Source organism: Musa acuminata, chromosome BXJ3-3 (assembly GCF_036884655.1).
Source record: "Musa acuminata AAA Group cultivar baxijiao chromosome BXJ3-3, Cavendish_Baxijiao_AAA, whole genome shotgun sequence".
NCBI lineage: Eukaryota > Viridiplantae > Streptophyta > Magnoliopsida > Zingiberales > Musaceae > Musa > Musa acuminata.
Genome location: NC_088351.1, coordinates 36851846 through 36875000, shown reverse-complemented (window position 1 = coordinate 36875000; position 23155 = coordinate 36851846). Strand labels below are relative to the sequence as shown.

Here is a 23155-nt window from a genome sequence, read left to right as displayed (position 1 = left end):
TCTGCTCCTATTCTTGCTTTCCGGAGCCGTCTGCATCTTCTGGCTCTTGCCGGCCGTCAAGTGGCGCCGGCTCAGGAAGTGCGGCCTTGCTGGCCCTCCTCCACTCTTCCCCTTGGGGAACCTGGTGGAGATGAGCAAGAAGGGAGGAGAGACGTCATCTCCAGGCTCGTCGAGCATCGCACATGATATCCACTCTCGCGTACTCCCTTACTTCTCCCGATGGAGAGAAGCTTACGGTAAGTGCGTCATCATGGCATGCATGCATGGTTGATGGTTTTCCGAGTGGAGACTTCTCCTGTAACCTATGTGTTTAATGGTATGCATGCAGGGAAGGTCTTCGTTTACTGGCTTGGAACAGAGCCGTTCTTGTACGTTGCTGATCCTGAGTTCCTCAAGAGGGTGACTTCCGGCGCCATGGACAAGAAGTGGGGGAAGCCAGATGTGTTCAAGCACGATAGAAAGCCACTGTTTGGGAAAGGACTGGTGATGGTTGATGGCGATGAATGGACTCACCACAGGCATATCATTACACCAGCATTCTCCATGACAAATCTGAAGGTGAGCTTCTAGGCTTTGTTGGAATCCTTGTTCCTTACTGAGCTCAAGAAATGCATGACATGCAGGCCATGGTGAGTGTGATGGAAGAGACGACCAAGAAGATGCTGACGGAGTGGAGCGAGCGGCTCGCCCGCGGCCAACGTGAGATAGATGTGGAGAAGGATGTGACCAAGAATGCGGCAGAAATCATAGCCAAGACCAGCTTCGGCATCAGCGAGGGGAATGGGGAGAAGGTGTTCGGGAAGCTGCAGCTCATGCAGAAGATGCTGTTCAAGACGAACCGGCCGGTGGGTGTCCCTTTCGGCAAGCTGATGTTCGCTAAGAGATCGTACGGGGCGTGGAAGCTTGGGAAGGAGATCGACCAGCTTCTCTACGCCGTCATCAGCTCGAGGAAAGAGGAGGAGGGCGATGGCAAGACGACGCCGAAGCAGGACCTCCTGGGGCTCCTCCTCGCGGGGAACCGGGAGAACGCGCAGGGTGGGGGGAGGAACCTGACGGCTCGAGAGCTTGTGGACGAGTGCAAGACGTTCTTCTTCGGCGGCCATGAGACCACTGCGATTGCGCTCTCGTGGGCCTTGTTCTTGCTGGCTCTGCACCCCGAATGGCAATCAGCTCTCAGGGAGGAAGTCGTGCAAGTCTCCGGAGGAAGGCCTCTCGACTCCACCATGCTCTCAAAACTGACCAAGGTAAGAATAATAATGACCTTTTCGAAGGCACAGAAGCAATCCCCGTTCACAAGATTCTTCTTCCTCTTCTTCTTCTTCTTCTTCACTTCAGATTCTTCCTTTTGAGATTCTACTCATCTTCTTCTTCTTCTTCAAATTCGTCATCATCGACATCTTCTTCTTCGGATCAACCGAGCTAAATCTTGATGGTGCAATTGCAGATGGGGTGGGTGTGGAACGAGGTTCTGCGACTGTACCCGCCGTCTCCCAACGCTCAAAGACAGGCGAGAGACGACATCCAAGTAGGAGACACCATGGTCATCCCCAAGGGCACCAACATGTGGATCGACCTCGTGGGTATGCACCACGACCCGGCTCTCTGGGGCGACGACGTGAACGAGTTCAACCCGGAGCGCTTCAGGGAGGATCTCCACGGCGGGTGCAGGCACCGGATGGGCTTCCTGCCCTTCGGCCTCGGGGAGCGGATCTGCGTGGGGAGAAACCTCACCGCCATGGAGTTCAAGATCGTGCTCAGCCTCATCCTCCGCAGCTTCTCCTGGTCTCTCTCGCCAGCCTACGCCCACTCGCCCAAGGTCATGCTGACGCTGAGGCCTTCCCATGGCGTTCATCTCATCCTTCACCCATTTCCATGATGGAGTTCATGTCCCTGTAAACCTAAGTGTGTGATTCACATACGGTTACCTTCTTTTGTTGAGTGAACTAAAAGAAGTCTATAGGTCAGTAATTATAATAATTACATAATTTATAAAACAGAGCTTATAATATAAATTTCCGAAATGCGGATTAGATTTTTTTTTTTTTTGAATTATATGTTTTCGAAAGAAATCGAAGAATTTTTTTAGAATATTACAAGATTAATTTTTTTAAAAAATATTCAAATATTATTATTAAAAAAATATTTTCTTAATTATTAGAGAATATATAAGAGTCGTTTATATCTCTCTCTATCACTAAAACTTTGAGACTCTAATTCATCGTCGACTAATCATCTTATTTGGATCCCTAACCTAAATCTTAAATCCACCAATAAGTTTGAATATAATTAAGATTCCTCTAAATAGTTTGAATCTAATTATAACTTTTTAGGATACTTATAAACAATGTCTGTCATACCGAAACGTACCACCCATATCGGGTGATACGTACCGATCCGACAGGTTACCGGTACGCGGATCGCCCGGTACCGTTGTAGTGCTATAGTACTATACTGTAACACTACTACAGTATAAAAAAAATAAAAAATTATTCGGTACGCCCTGATGTATCACCCGATATACCAGGGTATACCGCTCGATACGCCCTGATGTACCGCCCGGTACACCGATACCATACCGTACTGAGCCCAGGTCGAAACGTCGGTACGGTACGGTATAGCGAACCTTGCTTATAAATTCTAAGAGAAAAAAAAAATAGAAAATTAGCATCAACATATGATTTTTTTTTTTCTTTTGTTAGGTTGGTGATATGTGATCAAAACTACAAAATGAAATAAAAAACGAAGTAATGGCATATGACCGAGTTTAGTGTCAAAATTAGAGTAATGCAAGCAATAATCACATGATTTTAAAATCTATAAAAAAAGAAAGATAAGGTGAATTTATCTAACATGATTGTTTAAGTCAGAATGATAATAATATCTATCAAAAAGTAATTAAAGATAATAAGTATGGAGAAATAAAGGAGAAAATAAAATTAATGAATTACTTGAAATCCCCTTTTATAGACAAAACCCGTATGTGTCAATATGAACAAAAGATTACATTGAAAGCTCAATTGTTTGAATTCATAGAGGTCAACATAATATTGGACTTCTCCCGTCCTATTTTATTTTTAAGAGCAAAAGTCATAACCTTCCTTTTTCTTCCCATCATAATCATCTTTTTGGGACATTCATGGAAAAGAAAAAACATGTTAAAATACGTGACTATAAAATTTAATTTGAAATTCTAAAAGCTTAGCCGCAAATTTGACCCTTTGAGATCTATTTGAGAAGATGTAAAATGTTGATGTTTGAAATATATAAAGAAAATAAAGAGAATAACTCTTTTCAAAACAGCATTCTCAAATATTTGTATAATGTATTTTTCTTCCTACGGATAGATGTATCACATTTTTATTTTTGGATTTGTTTGATGCATTGAACACTTTTGTATCCTAAGCATGCTTTGAACTTACGTGGCTATATAAGATGTTTCATATGTTTTTATGTTCTAGATGGATGGATATAAGAAGCTTTGGGTATGGACATATGTTTTAAGATTCATATAATGTTTTAAATGCTTTTGTATCTTAGGTGGATATAATGATGCATGAAAGTATGTCTTGGATCTAGCCAGTGTTTTTGATATCTTTCTATCAGAGTAGAAAATAATACATATGAAAAGAAAGTTCTAGGTTTCGATATTAAACATTTCAAAAAATTTCTTGACGATGCTTTGGGATACATCTAATATTTTGAATGTTTTTATATTTTGAGTGAATGTATTATACTCGAGAATGAATGATTTGGGCTCGAGAGACTCTATCAAACATTTGAATATTTTTTTTAATATTTTGAATATTTTTTCGACAATTGTAATCACGTAAAGAGGACACTTTGCGACCTGAATGCATTTTATACCTTGAACACAAATATCACATGTAATGTATGATACTTTGAGCATATAACATTTTAAATATTTTAAATAAGTTTTTATCCTAGCGGATGGGCATAAGTAACCACATTGGATATTTTAAATATTTTTTTTTATTTTTAACAAATATATCATAAGAAGAACACTTTGGAATGCGACGCTAACAAATCACACATATACTTTATTTACTATTTGAATAAATAACAAACAAAAAAAATATTTAGATTTTTTTACATAAAATGACGTCATAGGATGCATGATTCTTAATACAAGAGAATAATAATTATACATAAAAAAAGATAATTTGGACCTCTATGACAATATCGAATGCTTTGAATATTTTTTAAATTCTGGATAAATATATCATACACAAAAAAATGTTTTGAGATCCGTTTAGCACTATCAAATGCAAAGAGGATGCTCGCTCAAGCTCTTCAAATATGAGAATCTTAGAACAGGTATTCAAAAGGAATTGTAAGACAACAAATCTCATCTATTGGTCACCCTGCTCTGTCATTACTAGCTCAAGTTCTATTGAACAAACGTCTTTAATTCTATCAAATCGAGAAAATAAAAAAATCTTTCAAGTGAGCACAATCTGAAGAAAAGTCAATATCTCTTCGCCTGATTTCAGTCATAATCTTCCAGTCTGATTGCTAATCTTGGAAGGCAGCATAGTTAGATGAATTTTTTAAAACAAAGCCTAAAAATTTCCTCTTCAAACTGAAAGATTTGTCCCAATTCTCCAGAAGAAAGTTAAACAACTCACTGACTGTATCATCATATCACAGAAGGAGAACATTACATCTCAAGTGGAGAAAATAGATGAAAAATGATGCCAAACAATAGTTAACTCACTTTCATATATTTATCATCTCAATGGTTGCCAAACAATGAAGTGTATACAATACAATCTTTCTGTGCCTTGCAGTCACCTCTAGGCACAATTTTACATCCAAGGGGAAAAACAAATGATCAAGTCAAGCTGAAATCAGGTATTTCCTGTGTATGCTATCGATTTACAAGGTGGATGGAGGACACCTATGAAGACAAGGCTAGCTCTGCCCATGCCAAAGGAGATTCCTTCAGAAGGGCAGCTGCTGACAAGTCGATCCCATTCTCCAACACAGCACATATTATTTGCATCGATGGTCTCTTCGTAGGATCAGGTTCGATGCAGAGGCTAATCACACTGCATATAACTCCAAGGTCTTCTGACTTCACATTTTTCAGTTCAGGATCTACTAGTTTTCCTATCTCTTCTGAGTGTTGAAGATACTCTGTGGCCTGCAATATATAGGAAACAATTGTATCAAGTGTATTGGCTATAGATAATGTAGAACAAAGAGCAGATGTTATAGCAAACATCTAATGATATGTATTCCCTTCAACTGAATGCATTTGAATCATCTGCAGTAAATGGCGATGCAATTTATTTAGAGAAAAGGAAGATGCTAGTCTCGGAAGTGCCAGAATTTCTTGTTCGAGGCGCCTCCTGCTTTTGTTTCAGGTATCATTGAATAAGTTCTATGCAAGATAATGAACTATTGGCACATTGGAATTACTATCAACCTAATGAAGCTTCGATGCTAGACAATACATGACGGTTGAAAGGAATGCAACGAGGTTCTGGTTCTCTCAGTTGCTGCGTATGGAAGGAACTGAATGCAGCAATAATTGATCAAGATCCAAGGTTCATCAATAACTTAAGTTGCTAATCTACATTAAAGGGAAAAAGTTATGCTGCAAATGCAGCTTTGCATTGTATGTAGAGCATAAGAGCAATACATGTTAACCAGCCAAATTGGATTTTATGATCTGAATGTAGCTTCAACGATCTAAAAAACTGATGCTCCAGGACTAAAATTACCAAATGTAAGCCTTACCCAATTTACCAAACACCCTCTTTCTTTGCAATATGGAGGCCTTCCACTGATTATTTCCAGTAAAAGTACTCCAAAAGCAAATATGTTTTCTTGTATTATCATGTCTTGTTGCTCTTGAGAATCAATGTATCCAGGAAGCGAGAGCCCATCAGTAATATAACCGTCATTCTTCTTAGACTTTGAGAATATCATTTTCCAGCTCTCAAAATCAACCAACTGCAACAGTAAACTGTAGTTAGGTTTTCTCTTGATTATAATGCTAAAAGAAAAATACAAAATAGAACAGAAGTCAACAGCAGCAGGAAGAACAAGAATTCAGATACTACAAATGTCAGTCATTGACAAAACTATTTGACCAACGCATGGACCAGATAAAAACCTGCTCAGACACAACAAGCAGATAGAAAGTAAATCAGATGGGAAAAGTCAAATGCCAGACTCTAAGTCAAATGTCCTTGTGTAGTTAAGCATATTGGACAATTCTTTATGTAGTATGGAGTTCGTAATGATCTTGGAGATATGGATTAAGTGACCAGCAGGCAGAGTACCAATCACATTTGGTGCAACATTCCAATTTCTTTATTGGATTCTTCATCGTACATTTACAAGAGAATAAACATAGATCTTCACGTATGAAACACTAATATATATACAAGGCACTACTTGTAAGATACTTTGGAGATGTGTCAAATACTTCCTTGAAGATAGATGCTTTTTGGGATACTTAGGGGATTCATGGGCCCTGGAAGAGATTTATGAGTAATGATCTTGTGGCTAACAACAAGATGGACAATGGCTAGATTACGAAATTAAACTAAGAGTATCAATTTTTCCTAAGATTTTACTATCTTTAGTATGTTTTTGAAGTGTTATGTTACTAAAGACAATCTCTTTCAAGATGACTTAGTATGGGATGCTAGTCATAACCATCCAGGCATTTTACATAAACATGGGGTCAGCCAGACAGTGCAACTTAAATCAAAGAAAATTTATTGAAAGATCAACAAATTTTCACTGCTTATACATCCCTCAGAAAAATCTATTTGTAACTACTGATATAAGTCTGCTTCAGCTGACATTAAATTACTAGCCAAGACAAATTTGAGAAAAAAGTATGACTTGTCCAAGTACCTAAAAGCCAAACATCCCAACTATTTAATGTTGCAGTCCAAAGGCTAACGGCAGGTAGATAGTCTACCTCATTGGTTGTACTTCAAGCTTATGTAACCAAGAATTATCCTTTGACTTGAGAGATGATAGCAATGTTCACATCAGTGGAGTGATTACAGAAAAACATGAAAAAATAAAAAAGGACACATTTAAGATCCTGGGTAGATTTATTAAGTTTTATTCTCCCTAAACTTGTAAGCCAGGGGAGGAAAGCAAAGAGAAAATAGACTGGGATCTTGTTCTTAAGAATCTGCTGAAAGCTACAAGTGATAAACTTTATGTGCCTCTAACATGCCTCTAGAACTTTCTTGCAACATATGACTGTAAATAATTGTAAAAAAGCCTTCTATACAATAAAAATATGATGCAAGTAGCTTTTAATCTCTAGAAACTATTAAATTTATGCATTTCTGAAAACAAAAGCATTAGTGAATTATGCAAGCAAATTGCTAATGCAAATTTCTCATATGCAAAAATGTCACAGACTGATAATATCAGAATAAATATTCATACCTTTGGAGAAAAATCTTCAGTAAGGTATACTGCATTTGAACTCAGTTCACAGCACACAAATGGTGGTTGCAATTCCGTGTGCAAGTACCGCAACCCACGAGCAACACCTAGTATTAATTTCATGCGTCTAAGCCAAGATAACTGGGATCCATCACCATCTAAATTTGAAAAGTAAGCCATAAAATATATCAGAAGCTTTCACATTCTGATGCACGTAAGTAGAAATGTCTGTTGTCTGACTTACAATGCAGATGCTCATATAATGTCCCATTAGATGCATAATCAAGCACCAGCATCCTTGAGAAAGTTTCACTTTCTTTGCAATAACCTAGCAATTTTGCTATATTCTCGTGGTTCAACCTAGCCAGATCTGCCACCTGAAAAGCTAAAAGTTTCATTGATGTTCTACTGAAGACTTTCCCGCATATTAAAATAATTTTCACAAACTAATTACTTTATTGTGAAAGGAGAATTCAAGACAGCTTGTCCATTGGTCTTCTAAGATGCAGAGGGAGATGACGGCAACTTCTGTCCCATCCTTCATTGTTCCTTTATAGACTATACTATCCGGAGAAGATCCAATTATATTGCTGAAGTCCTCACAAGCTATTTCAAGTTCTTCTCGGCTAAATCCTGGGACATTTTTCAACAATTCTCCATCTGGTTTGGAACAATTAATAAGATCTGTCAGGTTTGGTGCTGAAAGCTATGCTAGACCGGAAAATACTTTGAATACAAAACAAGGGTAGGGCTAACCTATCAATATTGGGGTCTCATCATTCCAATTCCTAGTTTTCTTCCAGGGGATTCTCACAAATGATTTTAGCTTACAAGACCTAACAGCGGTAGCAATTCCTGTTATAATGCAGACAACCACAATAACTCCTGTAGTGACCTCAAGAATCAGAAGCCATTCTGGCTGTTGTGGACCCTGGTGTTTTTGCCCATCAGTAGATTGTTTATCAGTCTCCTTGGCTAATCCTTGGTATTTGTCTGAGCCACCTACATTATGATAAATAAAACTAGCATTAATCAAGGATGGCATTGAGAGCAACTAATGAGCTTCTAAATGTTAAATAGGTTTTCAAAAAATTGTTCCTAACAATTTTCAAAATGTTACTTCTAGAGCAAGTAGCAGCATTCCAACTATCTTTGCTGCATCCAATAAACTGCAAGGAATAGAAACATATGCAAACAGTAAAGCATGAAAAGCTGATAACTTCAGGTTCCTAATGACATAAATGCATTGCTGTGGATCTTAAATGAGTCTCTATAGGAAGAAATACTTGCATCTTAAATGCAAATCAAATGAGGACCATGGTGATGTTCATGTCATTTAGCTTCACCTTCACCATGACAGAGGAATTTATTAATGTACACAACTAAAGAAGTTCCCCTTAATCTTATGTGATGCCATAAAGATGATAATGTCCAGTCATTTAAGTATTATAAGTAGTCAAATCTGAACCACATATGGTCTCATATACACTATACAGATTGTTAAAAATATTTGACTGACAGTTTCAACATTATTATCCAACCACTAACTAGAATCAGTAAAATCTGGTAATCAGCTGGTCTACATTCAATAACCGTCTGCTGTCTTTTGAAGAGTCAAAGTCACCCAAAAGTACTGCTCAAGATTTGAAATACAGAAAGTGGATGAACATAATTTGGACGTATTTACAACAGTCATCTAAATTTCCTTTAAGAATCCATCAGTGCCAGAGGACACTGATGGACATACAGCTCTAAACATGAAATACGAGAACTGTTTGTATACTTGGTCTAGACATATGTACATGTCAACTGCTACAAGTCTTTCAAGCATATTTTATATATGCAAGATTACTTTGACAACTTAAAGGTTTCCTCAGACTGCCTGTCTGAAATGCAAAAATAAGTTTTAGAAGTTCATTTCTCTTTATTATAATTACTTTTACAAAAATGATTGAGAGAAAAATAGAGAGGGGGAAGTTCATTACATAATTGAGGACTACGCTGCAAAACTGAGTATTTATCCCCAAAACAGTTTCCTTGGAAGCTTGACCTGCAGATAGGATCAAAGAAAACTTACGAAATTTAGTCAACATAAGATGAAAGAAGAATTAAAAGAAATTGGTTTACCTTGGAAGATACTTCAAGCATGATGGTATTTGTCCAACTAAAAAATTGAAGGAAAAATCGCCAATCCTTAGTTTGGTTGATTGGCAAAGTCCAGTCCGTCTCTTGTCAGATGTGTACCTAAATAATATTTAAGTAAATATCAAAACCATCTAAGAGCATCAAATCTATATCAATGTGCCCCTATGCTAATGTGAACACAAATATCCCTACGTCTGCCTATAGGCTTTATTGTATGTGGTCATGAATATGTGCAAATGGACGTCCAAGTGTTTCTAAGATAAGAGTTCCATACTTTGCGTTCTTCTCATACAATGGTGTATGAGAGAAAAAACCTGAAAAGCAACTCTGTGATTAAGAACGGTTATTAAGTGATTGCAGGAGTAGTTGGAGACATTATTTTTATATTTTTACTCAAGGGTCATCATGGTAGTTGTTTGGGAATTTGGGATATCTGCTACGTAGATGTGATTTCAGCGATCATGAACACCTGACTATTTGAGAGATCATGAACATGTGATTTCTCAGCTTTGCTTTCCAAACTTCAACCAGAGTGCAAATTGTGGGAAGATTGCTCCATCCAAGAAATTATACTATTCTGTAAGCATGGAGATATTATACAATGGAGAAATTTTTTATCCAAGTTCTATTTTTGCCATGACCAAGGAAGACCAGTATACCTTTTGTTTCGAAGTTAGAACAAATAAGAGAACCATGGCTAAAAAAATCAGCTCAAATGTGAGTTGACTTGAAAACCTTGACTGACAGGGATTCACATATTGACGGGAATGAATTCTGACATGAAGCATTTTCTTCCAATAATGATGCCATCTTTATCTTATTTGATTTGAATAAGATAAAGATACCACCATTATGGCATACAACAATTTCTTGAAATCGATCTCTAACATTATGACACATTGCTCTGCTTTCATACGTGAAAATAATGATACTAATTACAAACGAACCATCAAGCTCTGGTTGATAAGGCAGGTTTTGTGCTTAACCCAGTTCCTCATGGTACATATTTGTCAGTTAATAAGCTTGTTATTTTAGTGTAATATCAGAAATGAAGAAAAATATTCCAATTACGTTGCATCTTCCAGGACTCCATGGGTTAATACTAATCTTTGTTTACTTTCCAGTTCTGACCGTCCATGATGTGAAAAATAAACTTGGCATTTTTGGTGATCTTGTACTTGTAAACAATCACCTCAAAATAATATAATTTGACATAAAAGGGGAGGAAAAGAAAATTCTTGCATGTTGGGAGATACATGGGGTCGGTGACATGGTTTTATTGCTTACCTAGAACAAAGAAAATTCACCAGTCAAAATATAGCATAGCAGAGGTACATAACAAAACATCACTTACATGCCATGCAAGGTAGCAGAGAAATTTGAATTGGTGGATCCGGGAATTTGTCCCTCGAGTCTATTTCTGTCTAGTCGTAACTCCACAAGATTCTCCAGTTTACCAAGTTCAGGTGGTATATCGCCAGTCAACCCATTGGAATGGAGATATCTAAAAGAAAAATAAAGGGAAAATGTGAAGACAATGTTAGTAAAATAGCCCACCAAATAAAAATATCCACTTGTCTAAAGAGCGACCGCTTCCTACAATTTCATGATGCTGGTCAAGTCTCCAAGTTTAGGAGGCATAGGACCGGTGAGGCGATTCACACTCAAGTCCAACACAGTAAGGTTCTTTAGCATTCCAATTTCCATGGGTATTGTGCCCAAAAGCAAGTTATTATTCAAGTACCTGCACAATGGCAACCACTCTGTAAAGAACGGCACAGAACACTAACAACCAGTACGAGATGCTCCATCAAGAGAACATACAGTTCTTGCAGGCAACCGAGATATCTCAGTTCTGGAGCGAGAAATCCTTTCAGCGACGAGCCCGACAGGTTTCTGCAACAGGAAGATCCACGTATCAAAGAAGATCACACGCCAGATCTCGGAGAACAAAGCAAGATGATCTATTGATCCCACAGAGCAATTAGACAAACACCTAAAGGGCCTAACAGACAAGAAGGATGTGACTAAGATCTAATCGTGACGAGTACAAGCGAGCATCAAATCAATCTGACATTTCTTACAGCGAAACCACACAATCTTGATTCGCGGAGCAGATCACACCAGTCCAGTTGCAAGGGCTGGCGTCAAGGGAATTCCAGTCGGATAAAACCGAGAAAGGGTCTTCAAATGCAGCCCGCTTAAGGGCGACGAGCGCCGAGACTAGGAGGAACCAAGCAAACTCCATCAGCAGACACCCAAAACAACAACTTTAAGGCTACCAACCAGAAGGAGATCAAGAAAAATGCCTACTTTCACGGTGAGGGAAGGGATGAGCAGCTGTGAGCAGTACTCCCCATTCGACAGCAAGAAGAAGCAGCAACTGGAACCCAACTGATCTCTCCATGTCCACCACACACAAGAATCCAGAACTGGGATAGATCTCAATGAAGAGAAGTGCGGGAGGAGGAGGAGGAGAGACTACATGGAAGAGAGAATGATGGAGTGGGTAGAGGTAGGCTATAAAATAGCAGGTGGTGGGAGAAGGGGAGGGAGGGAGAAAGGGGAGAAGAATGCAGAATGTTTCTTGCTGGCTGGCTTTTGGGACATTAAAAGACTGCTATTAAAGAGCGAGGGAAAAGATACAAATGTAGTGCTGCTTCTCTTCATGGATTGTTGGGTTGATATGGTGACATCAACCTCTCACCTATCAATTCATCTTGTTTGTATGCTGGTATCACATATATTTCCCATGCAATCAGATATTATTATTATTATTATTATTATTATTATTATTATTATTATTATTATTATTATTATTATTATATACATATATATATATATATATATATATAATTTTTTTAATGATAAATTATTCGATATATTAAATTAGGATTTAAATTTTTAATTATAATTATTTGTGATCGACTACATGGATCGATTTTTAATAAGTTAAAAGATATCTTTTTTTTGGTTGAAAATCACACATTATTTTTAAGATAATTTTTAAATCATGTTCATGACATTGTTGTTATTGTAGTATTCAAAATATATAAAAAATAATTATTATAAATATTTTTTTACATATTTCAAAAGGTATATAATTTTTCTTAGCAAAGAAAAAAGAATAATTCTTCTCAATAATTTGAAGCTATCAGTGTATTTAAACATAACCACATATGGGATTAAGTTGTCATAGTCTAAGTTCAAAAAAAGAAAATCTTAATCAATACAATTTAGTCAAACAAAATGAGAGCTCCACATGAGAGTGATCCAATATCTTTGAGCATTTATTGATAATACAATCATGTACTTCCAAAGACCATCAATTCATTTGGCAACTTTATCAAATTGGAACAGCTTGTGGGGCCCTAACACCATGTGATATCTTAATCCAACAACAGTGAGGACCAATCAATTATATATATATATATATATATATATATATCAATGTGCTTCAATCAAATATCCAGTCATTTCATTGGTTGACCTTCATTGACATGGTTGATCTTGTCAGTAACACTAGGGATTTGCAGTGGCAGTCTTCAGACCAAGCAACATGTTGGAGTTTCACTGTTGGAATCAAATTGAGAATATTGAAGTGAAAATTAATACTGATGATATGAAAAGATATTATTCTATCTAAAATAGTTGAAGGATATTATGACTTGTTTTATGTTGTCAATCATCCATGTGGTCAAAGAAGAATTTGGCACCAACTTTTTACTTTCCTCTTTGCTTGGATAGAGCATACAATTAAACTCGGGGAAAAAGATATAAGCTGTAGGTTCAGCTTTGCCAGAGAAGGAAGAAGAAAACTTGGCAGTGGCACCACCATGTCAGTTGTCCTTGTTTCATGCAAAGCATCATTTGATGAAATGAATGAAGCTTCTTGTCTACCCTAACCACCAAACTCACCACCACCTAAAGTGACAAAAGAAAAAGGTCAGCAGCCCTTCTTCTCACTAAACTAATCCAAAGAACCCAAGGATATGAATTCTTGTTTTGTGCTCTGTACTAGTAGTGTTAGTGGAGATCCAATCATCATCATATGGAGGGGTCAGGTTTCAGAGAGCTTTAATGGAGAGGTGAGAACATGTGAGGTGAGCAATCCTCACAAGATGGTAGGTCTTTTGACGGCAAGGACATCATCCCTCTCCTGCTCCTCATTAACTTCTGGGGCAACAATGGAGGTGAAGAATCAATGAAACCTCAGTGGAGGACCAAGGGGTCAGTCCTGTCTCTGTTGCATGAGCATTTAGGGATGAAGATTGCATGCCTGTGTGTTAGGTAGACTTGGGAGAGTCATTACATGGACTTGACTGCAGGGTTTTCATTTTATGTTAGGTGTGATGCATATGTAGTACATCTTGTTTGAAACTGTAAATGATCTCTCTCTCTCTCTCTCTCTCTCCCTTTCTGACTTCAAAGCTTCCAAACCATTTTATCTAATCTTGGATGTGGTTGTGTTGGAAGCAAGCAAGACTCTCTCTCTCTCTCTCTCTCTCTCTCTCTCTCTCTCTCTCTCTCTCTTCCATGTCAATGCTTCAAAGCAAAACAAGTGAAAGAAAGGAGTGAGGGGGTGGAAATGAGTTGGAGGGACCAGTTTGAGATGTGTGTAAGTAGACAAACAAGATCCTGGTTTCCAGCTCTTATGATGATGCAAAGCATGCATGTAAAGGTTTGCTCCTCTGCAATCAACACACAGCTCATGCACTGCCCTGATGACAGTCTCGGGCATGCAGGTGATCTCTTTTGGTCTTCCTCATGGTCCCCATAAACCACCACCATCATCATCATTATCATCATCTTCTTCTTCTTCTTCTCATCTCCCCCTTTTCGCTGTACAAAAATGAGAGCAAAGCATTGAACACGGTCTACTTCCCTTCGCGTGTCACCTCAGAGAGCACTGGCAGAAAGGTGGAAGAGGACCCCTCTTTATAGTGTCTTGGGTTGCTGTTTCCTTGCCAAGCCTGCAACCTCCTGCCTACTCCAACTCCAAATTAGGGTTTTGCAGTTCCAACTCCCACTCCAACTGGTGCAGTCAGTCACGTTGCTCCATTAGCCATCTCTTTACTTCCAAGCCAAGGTTCACATTTACATTCTTACTTGCCAACAGACCATCCAATTTTAATTGATAGAGAGAAATTGAGAGAATCATGCTATGATAATTTCTTAACGACTAAGATAACGAAAGATTTCTTCTCGATCGATAATAAAACATTAACTCGAGTTTTGATTGCTTACTTTGATCTAACCTCATTCAGAAACTAAGTCACTTATCAAGTGATGTTTGAAGTGATGATCACTAGACACCCGAAGTTATATTGGGTTATTTCTGACATGAATCCTCCGATGCTCGAACTAGTTTTGAATAATTATAGAGATTGAAAGACAAATTTTTTAAGTTTACAATCGAAAAATGTTACATACCTCAAGAGTTGTTATTTACTTACATGAAATGAATTATCTGTGTATTTCAGAACCTATGATAACATACATAAAAGAGATTGAATTCTTTGAGAGCAGAAGTAAGATTTGATAGGGTAAAGTGATGTTAACAAATCGTTGGATGGAAAAGATATGAAAGGACAAAAACATCGAAGTTGGATAGTAATGAGATGAGAGGTGGTGATGACAGCAAATGGCGCCGTATCGATCGTCTGCTGCCTCGCAAGTCCCAGCGTTTGGTGGTGAAGCTACGAAATGGATAAGACGTGATAGGATCGTTGCGGTGGTGGTTGATCGGAATCCGATGCTTCATGGCGTCTTCTTCCCTTCTTCAATGGGAGTATATATATATATATATATATATATATAGCAATTTCATATGTCCATTTTGTGCTTGAATGCAATTCAAATAACCTAATGGAAGACTCAAGTAATTGGGTTTAGATCAGAGTTATAAAAAAGAAAAAGAGTCGGATTACGACACGTTGATCGATCGGTTGGATCATATGTTTAATAAAAAATAAAAAATATATAATATTAAGTATAAAGTCATTATTTTAGGATTCAAAGGTATTTTTATCTTTTTTATAAAGGATAAGTGGTAACAATTAGATTCGATTCCAAAATCATATTCTTAAAGTTTCTAATACTAAATTCTTAGTAAAAAAATATATTGACACTCAGTAAATGTTTGTGACTAGTGACAAAGAAACAAGAGAAAATTTTTAATTATTTTTTTATATTCAAAAATTAATTGACCTAATCGATTGGGTAATTCTTTTGGTTAGCAGAGACTCGATCGATCGAACTATTTTAAAATCTATCCTGGTTTATTTTTTTTAATTTATGACACCTAAGAATCGAACTTTCGAGATTTAATTGAGCATCTTAGGGCGAAGTCATTATGGCTCAAGCTCAAAACTTGCAATTAGAGCATATCGAACAAAGGTTTGTCCGAGATTAAATTTATAGCATTTTTGAATCTTGATTTCAATAGGGGATACTCCGAAAAAATTCATCATTTGAATATATACGAAAACTTAAAGAATAAATACTTACATATTATAATCCCTAATTCCGTAATATTCCAACTAAAAATTTGGTTGCATGCACATAATCTCTCTTTTTTTGGAATCCAAATTGTTCGATTAATTGAATCATAAGATGAGGGTGAATTCTTCAAACATGTGAAACGCCGCATGGATATTATATTTCAATTGATGGAACTCTCACGGGAGTAGCTGTAAACTCCATATGTTCGCTTGTCACTAATATATTTGATCTCTGTAAAGACTAACCTTTGGTGAGCAGATGCATATTACTCGAGCAAGATCAGCTGTGTCGGTGACGTCGAGGTGAAACATGACATGTTCCTTTCAACTCTTGTCGTGGAGGTCAAGAAAAGAAAGGATGCTGCCGGGGATTCTTGCAGCCACAGAGGTGACAAACCAGCAAAAGCAGCAGCGAGAAGGTGAACGATGTGCTGCTTCATGTGTACTTTGATGCCGATGCTGCCACTGTAGCTCGACTCCCCCTCTTCCTCCTTCAAATTTCAAACGCCAGCGCTCCAAGCCATCCCCACCACCTCTCTCTCTCTCTCTTCCCCATGATGATGATCGCAGGTGATGGAGACAGGACGCTGCTCCATCCTTTTATAAGCCCAAGAGCTTCTACCCTCAGCTCGGATCACTGCCTTCGCCCACAGCTAGCCCAAGGTCCATGGCGGTAAGCCTTCCTTCACGTGCAGCATCGTGATGACATGCGTTGAGTGTCTTGGGTGTGGATGCAGGGGTTGGAGGTGAGAGTTCGGAACCTGGACTGCGAGGGCTGCTCCTCCAAGATCCGACGAGCTCTACTCAAGCTCAAAGGTAATTCTCAGTAGTCAGTGTTGTGCGTCGATCCATGATTCCCAGCTGCCGTAGATGGAGAGGATGGGCATTACAGGTCCGGTCAACTGTAGGGGTGAAGGAGGTGGACATCGACGTGGAGTCGCAGAAGATAACGGTGAGGGGATACGCCGTGCACGAGAAGAAGGTGATCAAGGCGATTCGGAGCATCGGGAAGACGGCGGAGCCATGGCCGTATCCGCGGGGACACTCCCACTTGTCCTCCTTCTACACCTACCCGGCGGGCATAGCGTCATCGTACTACTCCGAGACGCCCGGCTGCGACGCTGCGGAGGTGCAAGCGTTCTTCCACACTCCGGCCGTGTACTCGGTGGCCGTGGCGTCCGATGAGACCGTGGCGTCGCTGTTCAGCGACGAGAACCCGAATGCTTGCACTGTTATGTAGATTAGGCTCTGCTTACTGCAAGTCCAGCTTGTTTTCCATCTCTAAGCTTTCTTCTTCTTCGGCGGGGAATGGCAGGGAGAGATTGTCTCCGATTTGTTGTTTTTGATGGCATCCATAGCAAAGGTTGAGACATCTGACCGGTTGCAGATCTTTCCGGATTCATGTTAAGTAAACAACACAACACAATGTGAGATGTCAGCCTCTGATTGATTCTTCCTGTCTTCAACATTGCCTTGCAGATCTATGCTTCCAATTTTGATTACCGAAGAGGAATTCCGAAAGAAAAAGGAGGAGAAATAGAAAGAAAAAGGAGGAGAAAGGAAGAAGAAATATAGAAAGAATAAGGAAGAAGAAATATTGAAAGAAAAAGGAGGAGAAAGAGAAGGAAAAATATAGAATCACATGGAACCCTCCGATTTGGACTAATATGTGCATCAATTGGCAATCAAAGTGGATAAATGATGCTGATCAAACCATAATGAACCAGAAGATTTAGCAAGCATTGGTAATGATATTAAGGACCCTCTCCTTGATCAGCAATTTTAATAGATACCTTTGTTCTGCTTCTACTCAGAAGAAAAATAGTTGTCCTTTTCAGATGGCAAACCATCTCGTTCCAATACAATACCAGAAAGGAAATCTAAAAGAACAAATGAGCAGTTCACGGGCAACAGATGAATGCCATAAGCTCTTTATTTTGAAGTTTACCTGGCAACAAGTAGTTTTGGAGATGGAATCGATAAGAGTCTATTTCAACAGAAATATTCATGTAGTTGGAGTATGATATGTTGCTTCAAGCTCAGGCATCTCCAATCAATTTTCCAGAAACAAAGATCTGCATTGTGCTGCGGTGTCATCTGGACTTGTCACTGGGCACAGAGCAAGTATAAATTATCAGTAGAATGTACAATCAAAAGGATATTTGAAGTGAAAAGCCAGATAACCAAGCTTAAATTATCTACCTAACCAAGTGGAGGAGAAAAGATAAGACAACTGGATTGAAATGTGAGAAAATGCATGACTTGAGGTAGACCATAGTTTGTAAGTTGATACGATAAGGATTGTGTTTAAGCAAATCAAGCCTTGTTGTTGTGAATTGGACACCCTTGTTTGGAGAATATATAACAAGAACATAGAATAGTCATTTGCTAATGAGTTGGGTGCTCTACATTTCTAAACCTTCAAACCAAATGTTGTTTAGTCCCTTATCACATACCTCTTGAATCCAAACAGAATAGAACTAAGCAGCTTAAAGGATGCCCTCTGAAACTATTCCATCTGACATGATGACTAAGTAGATGAAGTTTCCCACAAACAACAGTCTCATTTTAACTCATCAAAATCACATAAATTCCTCAATTTATAACTTTTAGTTCTTAAAATAAAACTAATGTTCAAATCATCTCTTGGGTCAAGCAGCTACATATGCTTTGATAATAAGGAGTGAACACACCAAGTGAAGAGCATTCAATCGAATACAGAAAAAAGAAGCATCTGTCAATAACCTCAGATATTGTGAAAAAGTAAATGAGTCGATTCCAAAGTACAAATATAGTGCAGGCGTTAAGAACAATATTATAAAGCATACCCGTATGACCAACAGTTCGTTCAGACCCGTAAATTTCATAGTCATTCCCTCCCTGTATACAAAAGATAATAATGACATCACAAAATACATTTAAGGTACCTGAGACTGCTTAAGTAGGTATAAACAAAGAACAAAAATAAGGCTAATCTGTCAAATAACTACATAAAAGGTACAAATAAACTTGAGAAGATCAATGTGCAAAGGAAAAATTTTATACCACTCGTTGAAATTACTTGAGGCATATGGCAACAATTCATCAATACTTACAAATGCATATATAAAAAAGATGATAAATTAATAAATATACTCTATTCAAAAACTGGTGGTAGAGCTGCTAAATTTTCATTTAAATATCCAACTGAACGCTGAAATATCAAGTCTTTTAACAAAGGAAGAACCTCTACCAACTTAATTATGCAGGTGAACATGCACAGATTATACGAGGTACACATGATTATGTAAGAAATAAACACCGATCGTCAACAGTTGAGTCATCATTGTCAACACTTGCATGTCGGTCACAACTAGATCAACAAAACTTCCTAATCAATATGGATTTCATCAATCAGAAATCAAATTCATTGAAGCTCATGTGAAGCTTGCACAGATGCATCAAAATTTTTATACAAAAGGTTGGTAAGTTTGGAGGAGTGGAAAAAGCCACCTGCATTGACTCCAACTGGGGAGTCAAATAGCAGATGTTGTATAAACTCCATGAACTTCTCATTAAATGTAGTTTTGTCAATACGACATGGCCAAGCATCATACAGAGAGAGTTTTTTAGATTCTACCTTGTAGGTTTTGTCACCGAAAAAGTGTATTTCCTGATATTCATCAAGATATTTTAAACAGTATGTCTTGTCCCAACCTTGAGGGAAAACCTGCAACCAGAATCAAGTAGCAGCATAACTAGTCTTGGCCTTCAAATTAAAAGGTTTTACGCACTAGTCAAAACATACATCAAAACTTATTTGTCCCCCTATGGAAAATGTCAGATCCATATGTGCAAACTTTTCACGCAGCACAGAGACCATCTGTGGCCTTATGTTGTGAACCTAATAGACAACAGATGATAAGCTTTCAACAATCTCAGAACATATAGACCAAGCTGAAACCAAAATATCAAGCATCATGTTTACTTTGACAAAGAGTACATGCCTTATCATATTTTTCAAATTCATCACGCTCCTCTTGGCTACAATTCCGCCCTATCGGAGAGACATTAAGCATTCCACTTCGGAACTCAATAAATGTTCCCCTAACCACCAAATAATGCCGAAGAACTTTGAGTTCATGCTAGTACTATTTTTTTCTAAAAAAATATTTCATTGAGATCTTCACAAACCTCTTTATTGGTATATCCAAGTCGGCAATATAATGGAGGGTGAAATTAATGAACTCCTGTTTAAACAGTTCAACTTTAGCTCTTCTCAGAATGCTTCATGAATGACATGCAAAATTGAGTATCTCACCTTCAGTCTATCATCGCCAAGGAATGATTTCAAACTCTGTATAACATCAAAGAACATATTTTACATCAGAAAATCCCAGAGGAAAGTGGAAAAGAATCAACAAGTACATACAATCATCAGTTTTCATTAACATCTACATTAGGTTGGATAAATTTGCAATACTGCATGATGGTAGCTGACCACAACAGTTGTAGCTCCTTTGTCCAATTCCCAAGCATTAAGTAATTCAATACTGGTAATAGTCTTCATTGGGAGTCATCTCTTACTACTATTAAAGTCAAATGCAAATCTCATCAATGATAATGCTAGTGAAATCTTCAATTTCTAATTTTTTGGGGGGGATCACACTGGCAGATATGAGAATGATATGGAGTATGATTAGTCGACCACCAAAAATTTTGGATGTATATAATCCTGGAGATTCTCTAGTTTATCATTAAATATTAAATCTTGGACAATCTACATATACTAGATCAGAAGAAAGAATAAGGTCCATATTTAATACTTTATCGAATGAGATCAAACTCGCAGTTGCATATAAATGATAAATGAAACATAAAAAAGGAAAGAAATATAAAGTCTCACTGAAGATAAATCTTCAGAGATTCATGATTAAATTGAAATTAAGCCATGAAATGATAATAAAAGATCAAACTTTTTACAAGAAAAATAATTTAACCAAGTTCACAAGCGACAGACAATTCATATGCCAGCTTCAACTATTTCATGTCCTTTATGGTCTATACTGATAGTTCAATGACTAATTCAGGCAAGTAAACACTTCACCACTGTTTTAACATATGAAAAAGGACGATAGTTAAGAAGTATAAGATACAAAATCTTTTCATCTTGTGGAAGGTAATCCCCTATTGAAAAGTTGAGATGGCAAAAATACAGTCGACTAAGCAAAAATTAAATATGCCAAGTATAATATCATGAGCTTTCTCACTCTGATATTCCCAAATTAGGTTGCTTTCTATAATAAAATGGAACAGGAGCTCAATTGAAGATCTCCAAGCATAAAAGGGAAAAAAAAGTTGACTTGTATGTACTCCAAACTGCTGACAGTCTCAGTTATCTCTTAAACTTTATAAAACAATCATATAGTTTGAAGCAACATATTGGCCCATTTAAAAGATCCAGAAAAAGAAAACCTGTGAAACAATTGTCTGTAGTTATCAAGATTTATTTATCATGAGATCTTAATCACAGAAATTATTACTTTGCAACTTATTCGATTGAAAAAAACTACAATTCAGCAGATGCATACCTGCCTACCAATTAGTTCGCCATTCTTGTGAGCAAGAAGGCCATTTTCCGAGAATACATAATCATAGTCATTCATAACTGCATAGAAAGAAAATCAGCATGTCTAACCCTCAACCATGAAGAATATTTAAAAGACGCAAACAATACAGTATTAGCCTCATACAAAGCCAAGCAATTGTCCCATCAAATTTCATCTCCAATTCAAAAGAGCAAAGTTACTGAAACTTGAAAAAGTCCTCACTTTGAAGTCAATTTAAAATCTGGGTTTTGAACTGGGATCCTTTTAATTGGGTGAGTCTAAGGGATAGTAGGCGTCACCCAAAGTTTTAGCTCTGCTGGGAATCAGAGGTGCCATAATTGATCTTATGCAACACTCAAGCAGTAAATACTGCATAACTAGCATTTACTGTAACTTTTAACTGTCATTAGAAGCAAAGAAAAGACTGCAGATTGAGAGAAGCACTAGCTATTCAAAAAAATGCAATTTGCCTTTGCATCAAACAGGAGGGCATACTTAAGTTGAACTACATCACAAATTCTTCTCAAAATCATTTCGAATCTGAAGTCAAATTGCAACTAAGAAGACAAATAAATGAGATCATAATTGCTATGATCTGTATCTATATACTCTTAAGATGGTTATTTGAAGCCTATTTTTACTAATAATCGGTGCTCAGAAGGAAAATCATTATCTTGTCAAAAGCATTAGCCTAGAGGGGAAAAGTAAAAAAAGAAAAAGCAAACAACTTGGTGGTAGAATGATGTAAGCACATGCCATGACAACATGAAAGAGCGCAATGTTGAGCATATATTCTAGGGTTTGAGCATACCTGTTTTTCCAAGTTGTTCTGTTATCTTAACGAGGTCCGATCCTCCAACAACACCTACAGTCACGACCTGCCCACAGAATGCTACTGAATCTTACCCCATTACATTCCAGAAGAACAAATACAAAGCTGGATCTTTTACTACCTCCCTCAGATCCCGCATGAACTCGAGCATCTGCGGCGTTATCACCTAACAAAAGAAATCACCACCAAGAGAAAGCAAGAATCCGTTAGAAATTAGACTTGGAACACCGCTTCGATGGTCAATGACCGAGCAAATCGCACCTTCCTAGGGGCGGTGAGCGTCCCGTCGACGTCGAACAAGGCGATGACTCCGGGTTTCCTCGCTGCCATTCCCCTGATTTCAGAAACGAAGGACCTCCCGGGTTGAGATTTGATCACAGGTCGGAGGGGGAAAGAAAACTGGCACCAGGGGGTAGCCGCACCCCGCGAGATTTGCAGGATTGAGAGAAAAAGAAGACTGAGATCGGCTCAGATATAGAGAAGAAGAACGCCTCGGATCCAGAGAAGACGATCTTGGCCCGAACGAAGAGGCGAGTGAGACTTGTACTGCGCTCTGCCGCGACAAGAGCGGTTGATGACGTGGTGGAAACACGCCGGCCACGTGAAACGCGATTTCACCGGGTGAAGCAAGCAGGTTGTGA

The 23155-nt window shown here is 38.0% G+C and overlaps 4 protein-coding genes across 4 annotated transcripts in view; 2 read left to right on the top strand and 2 right to left on the bottom strand.

Annotated features, from left to right (window-relative positions):
- Positions 1 to 2004, top strand: part of LOC103979509 (cytokinin hydroxylase-like) — a 2147-nt gene extending 143 nt beyond the window's left edge. Inside the window, exons 1-4 of the mRNA XM_009395684.3 lie at positions 1 to 236; positions 329 to 558; positions 624 to 1244; positions 1445 to 2004. The exon at positions 1 to 236 is cut by the window's left edge and continues 143 nt beyond it. Coding sequence (XP_009393959.2) covers positions 1 to 236; positions 329 to 558; positions 624 to 1244; positions 1445 to 1876 — 1519 coding nt within the window. The 3' untranslated portion in view covers positions 1877 to 2004. The remainder of the gene's footprint in view (positions 237 to 328; positions 559 to 623; positions 1245 to 1444) is intronic.
- Positions 2005 to 4722: 2718 nt separating this feature from the next.
- LOC103978670 (probable LRR receptor-like serine/threonine-protein kinase At1g63430) lies at positions 4723 to 12214 on the bottom strand. The gene is made up of 13 exons (XM_009394547.3): positions 11905 to 12214; positions 11676 to 11814; positions 11416 to 11487; positions 11192 to 11335; positions 10946 to 11095; positions 9574 to 9690; positions 9432 to 9496; positions 8203 to 8448; positions 7901 to 8106; positions 7691 to 7823; positions 7447 to 7604; positions 5764 to 5979; positions 4723 to 5164 (listed from the first exon to the last, which is right to left on the bottom strand). Exons 1-13 carry the CDS (start codon positions 11996 to 11998, stop codon positions 4919 to 4921), a joined length of 1986 nt encoding a protein of 661 aa, XP_009392822.2. The 5' UTR covers positions 11999 to 12214; the 3' UTR covers positions 4723 to 4918.
- Positions 12215 to 16370: 4156 nt separating this feature from the next.
- LOC135634372 (heavy metal-associated isoprenylated plant protein 31-like) lies at positions 16371 to 17547 on the top strand. Its single transcript, XM_065144795.1, has 3 exons — positions 16371 to 16767; positions 16832 to 16910; positions 17003 to 17547. The coding sequence occupies exons 1-3, from the start codon at positions 16762 to 16764 to the stop codon at positions 17332 to 17334; spliced, it is 417 nt and encodes a 138-aa protein (XP_065000867.1). The 5' UTR covers positions 16371 to 16761; the 3' UTR covers positions 17335 to 17547.
- A 296-nt stretch (positions 17548 to 17843) lies between these two features.
- LOC103978673 (phosphomannomutase) lies at positions 17844 to 23092 on the bottom strand. The gene is made up of 11 exons (XM_009394549.3): positions 22776 to 23092; positions 22636 to 22680; positions 22494 to 22560; positions 21665 to 21741; positions 20395 to 20430; positions 20268 to 20323; positions 20081 to 20180; positions 19882 to 19977; positions 19714 to 19803; positions 18923 to 18974; positions 17844 to 18203 (listed from the first exon to the last, which is right to left on the bottom strand). The coding sequence occupies exons 1-11, from the start codon at positions 22842 to 22844 to the stop codon at positions 18148 to 18150; spliced, it is 744 nt and encodes a 247-aa protein (XP_009392824.2). The 5' UTR covers positions 22845 to 23092; the 3' UTR covers positions 17844 to 18147.
- Positions 23093 to 23155: the final 63 nt, after the last annotated feature.

Coding starts and splice junctions, on each gene's coding strand:
- LOC135634372 (XM_065144795.1), top strand. Junction 16,911..17,002: donor AGCTCTACTCAAGCTCAAAG/GTAATTCTCAGT, acceptor GGTCAACTGTAG/GGGTGAAGGAGGTGGACATC.
- LOC103978673 (XM_009394549.3), bottom strand. CDS start 22,844: ATGGCAGCGAGGAAACCCGGAGTCATCGCCTTGTTCGACGTCGACGGG. Junction 22,561..22,635: donor TCATGCGGGATCTGAGGGAG/GTAGTAAAAGAT, acceptor TTCTGTGGGCAG/GTCGTGACTGTAGGTGTTGT. Junction 20,181..20,267: donor TTGGATATACCAATAAAGAG/GTTTGTGAAGAT, acceptor TTTGGTGGTTAG/GGGAACATTTATTGAGTTCC.
- LOC103978670 (XM_009394547.3), bottom strand. CDS start 11,998: ATGGAGAGATCAGTTGGGTTCCAGTTGCTGCTTCTTCTTGCTGTCGAA. Junction 11,096..11,191: donor TTGACCAGCATCATGAAATT/GTAGGAAGCGGT, acceptor TTTTTCTTTTAG/ATATCTCCATTCCAATGGGT. Junction 9,497..9,573: donor TGCTTGAAGTATCTTCCAAG/GTAAACCAATTT, acceptor TCCTATCTGCAG/GTCAAGCTTCCAAGGAAACT.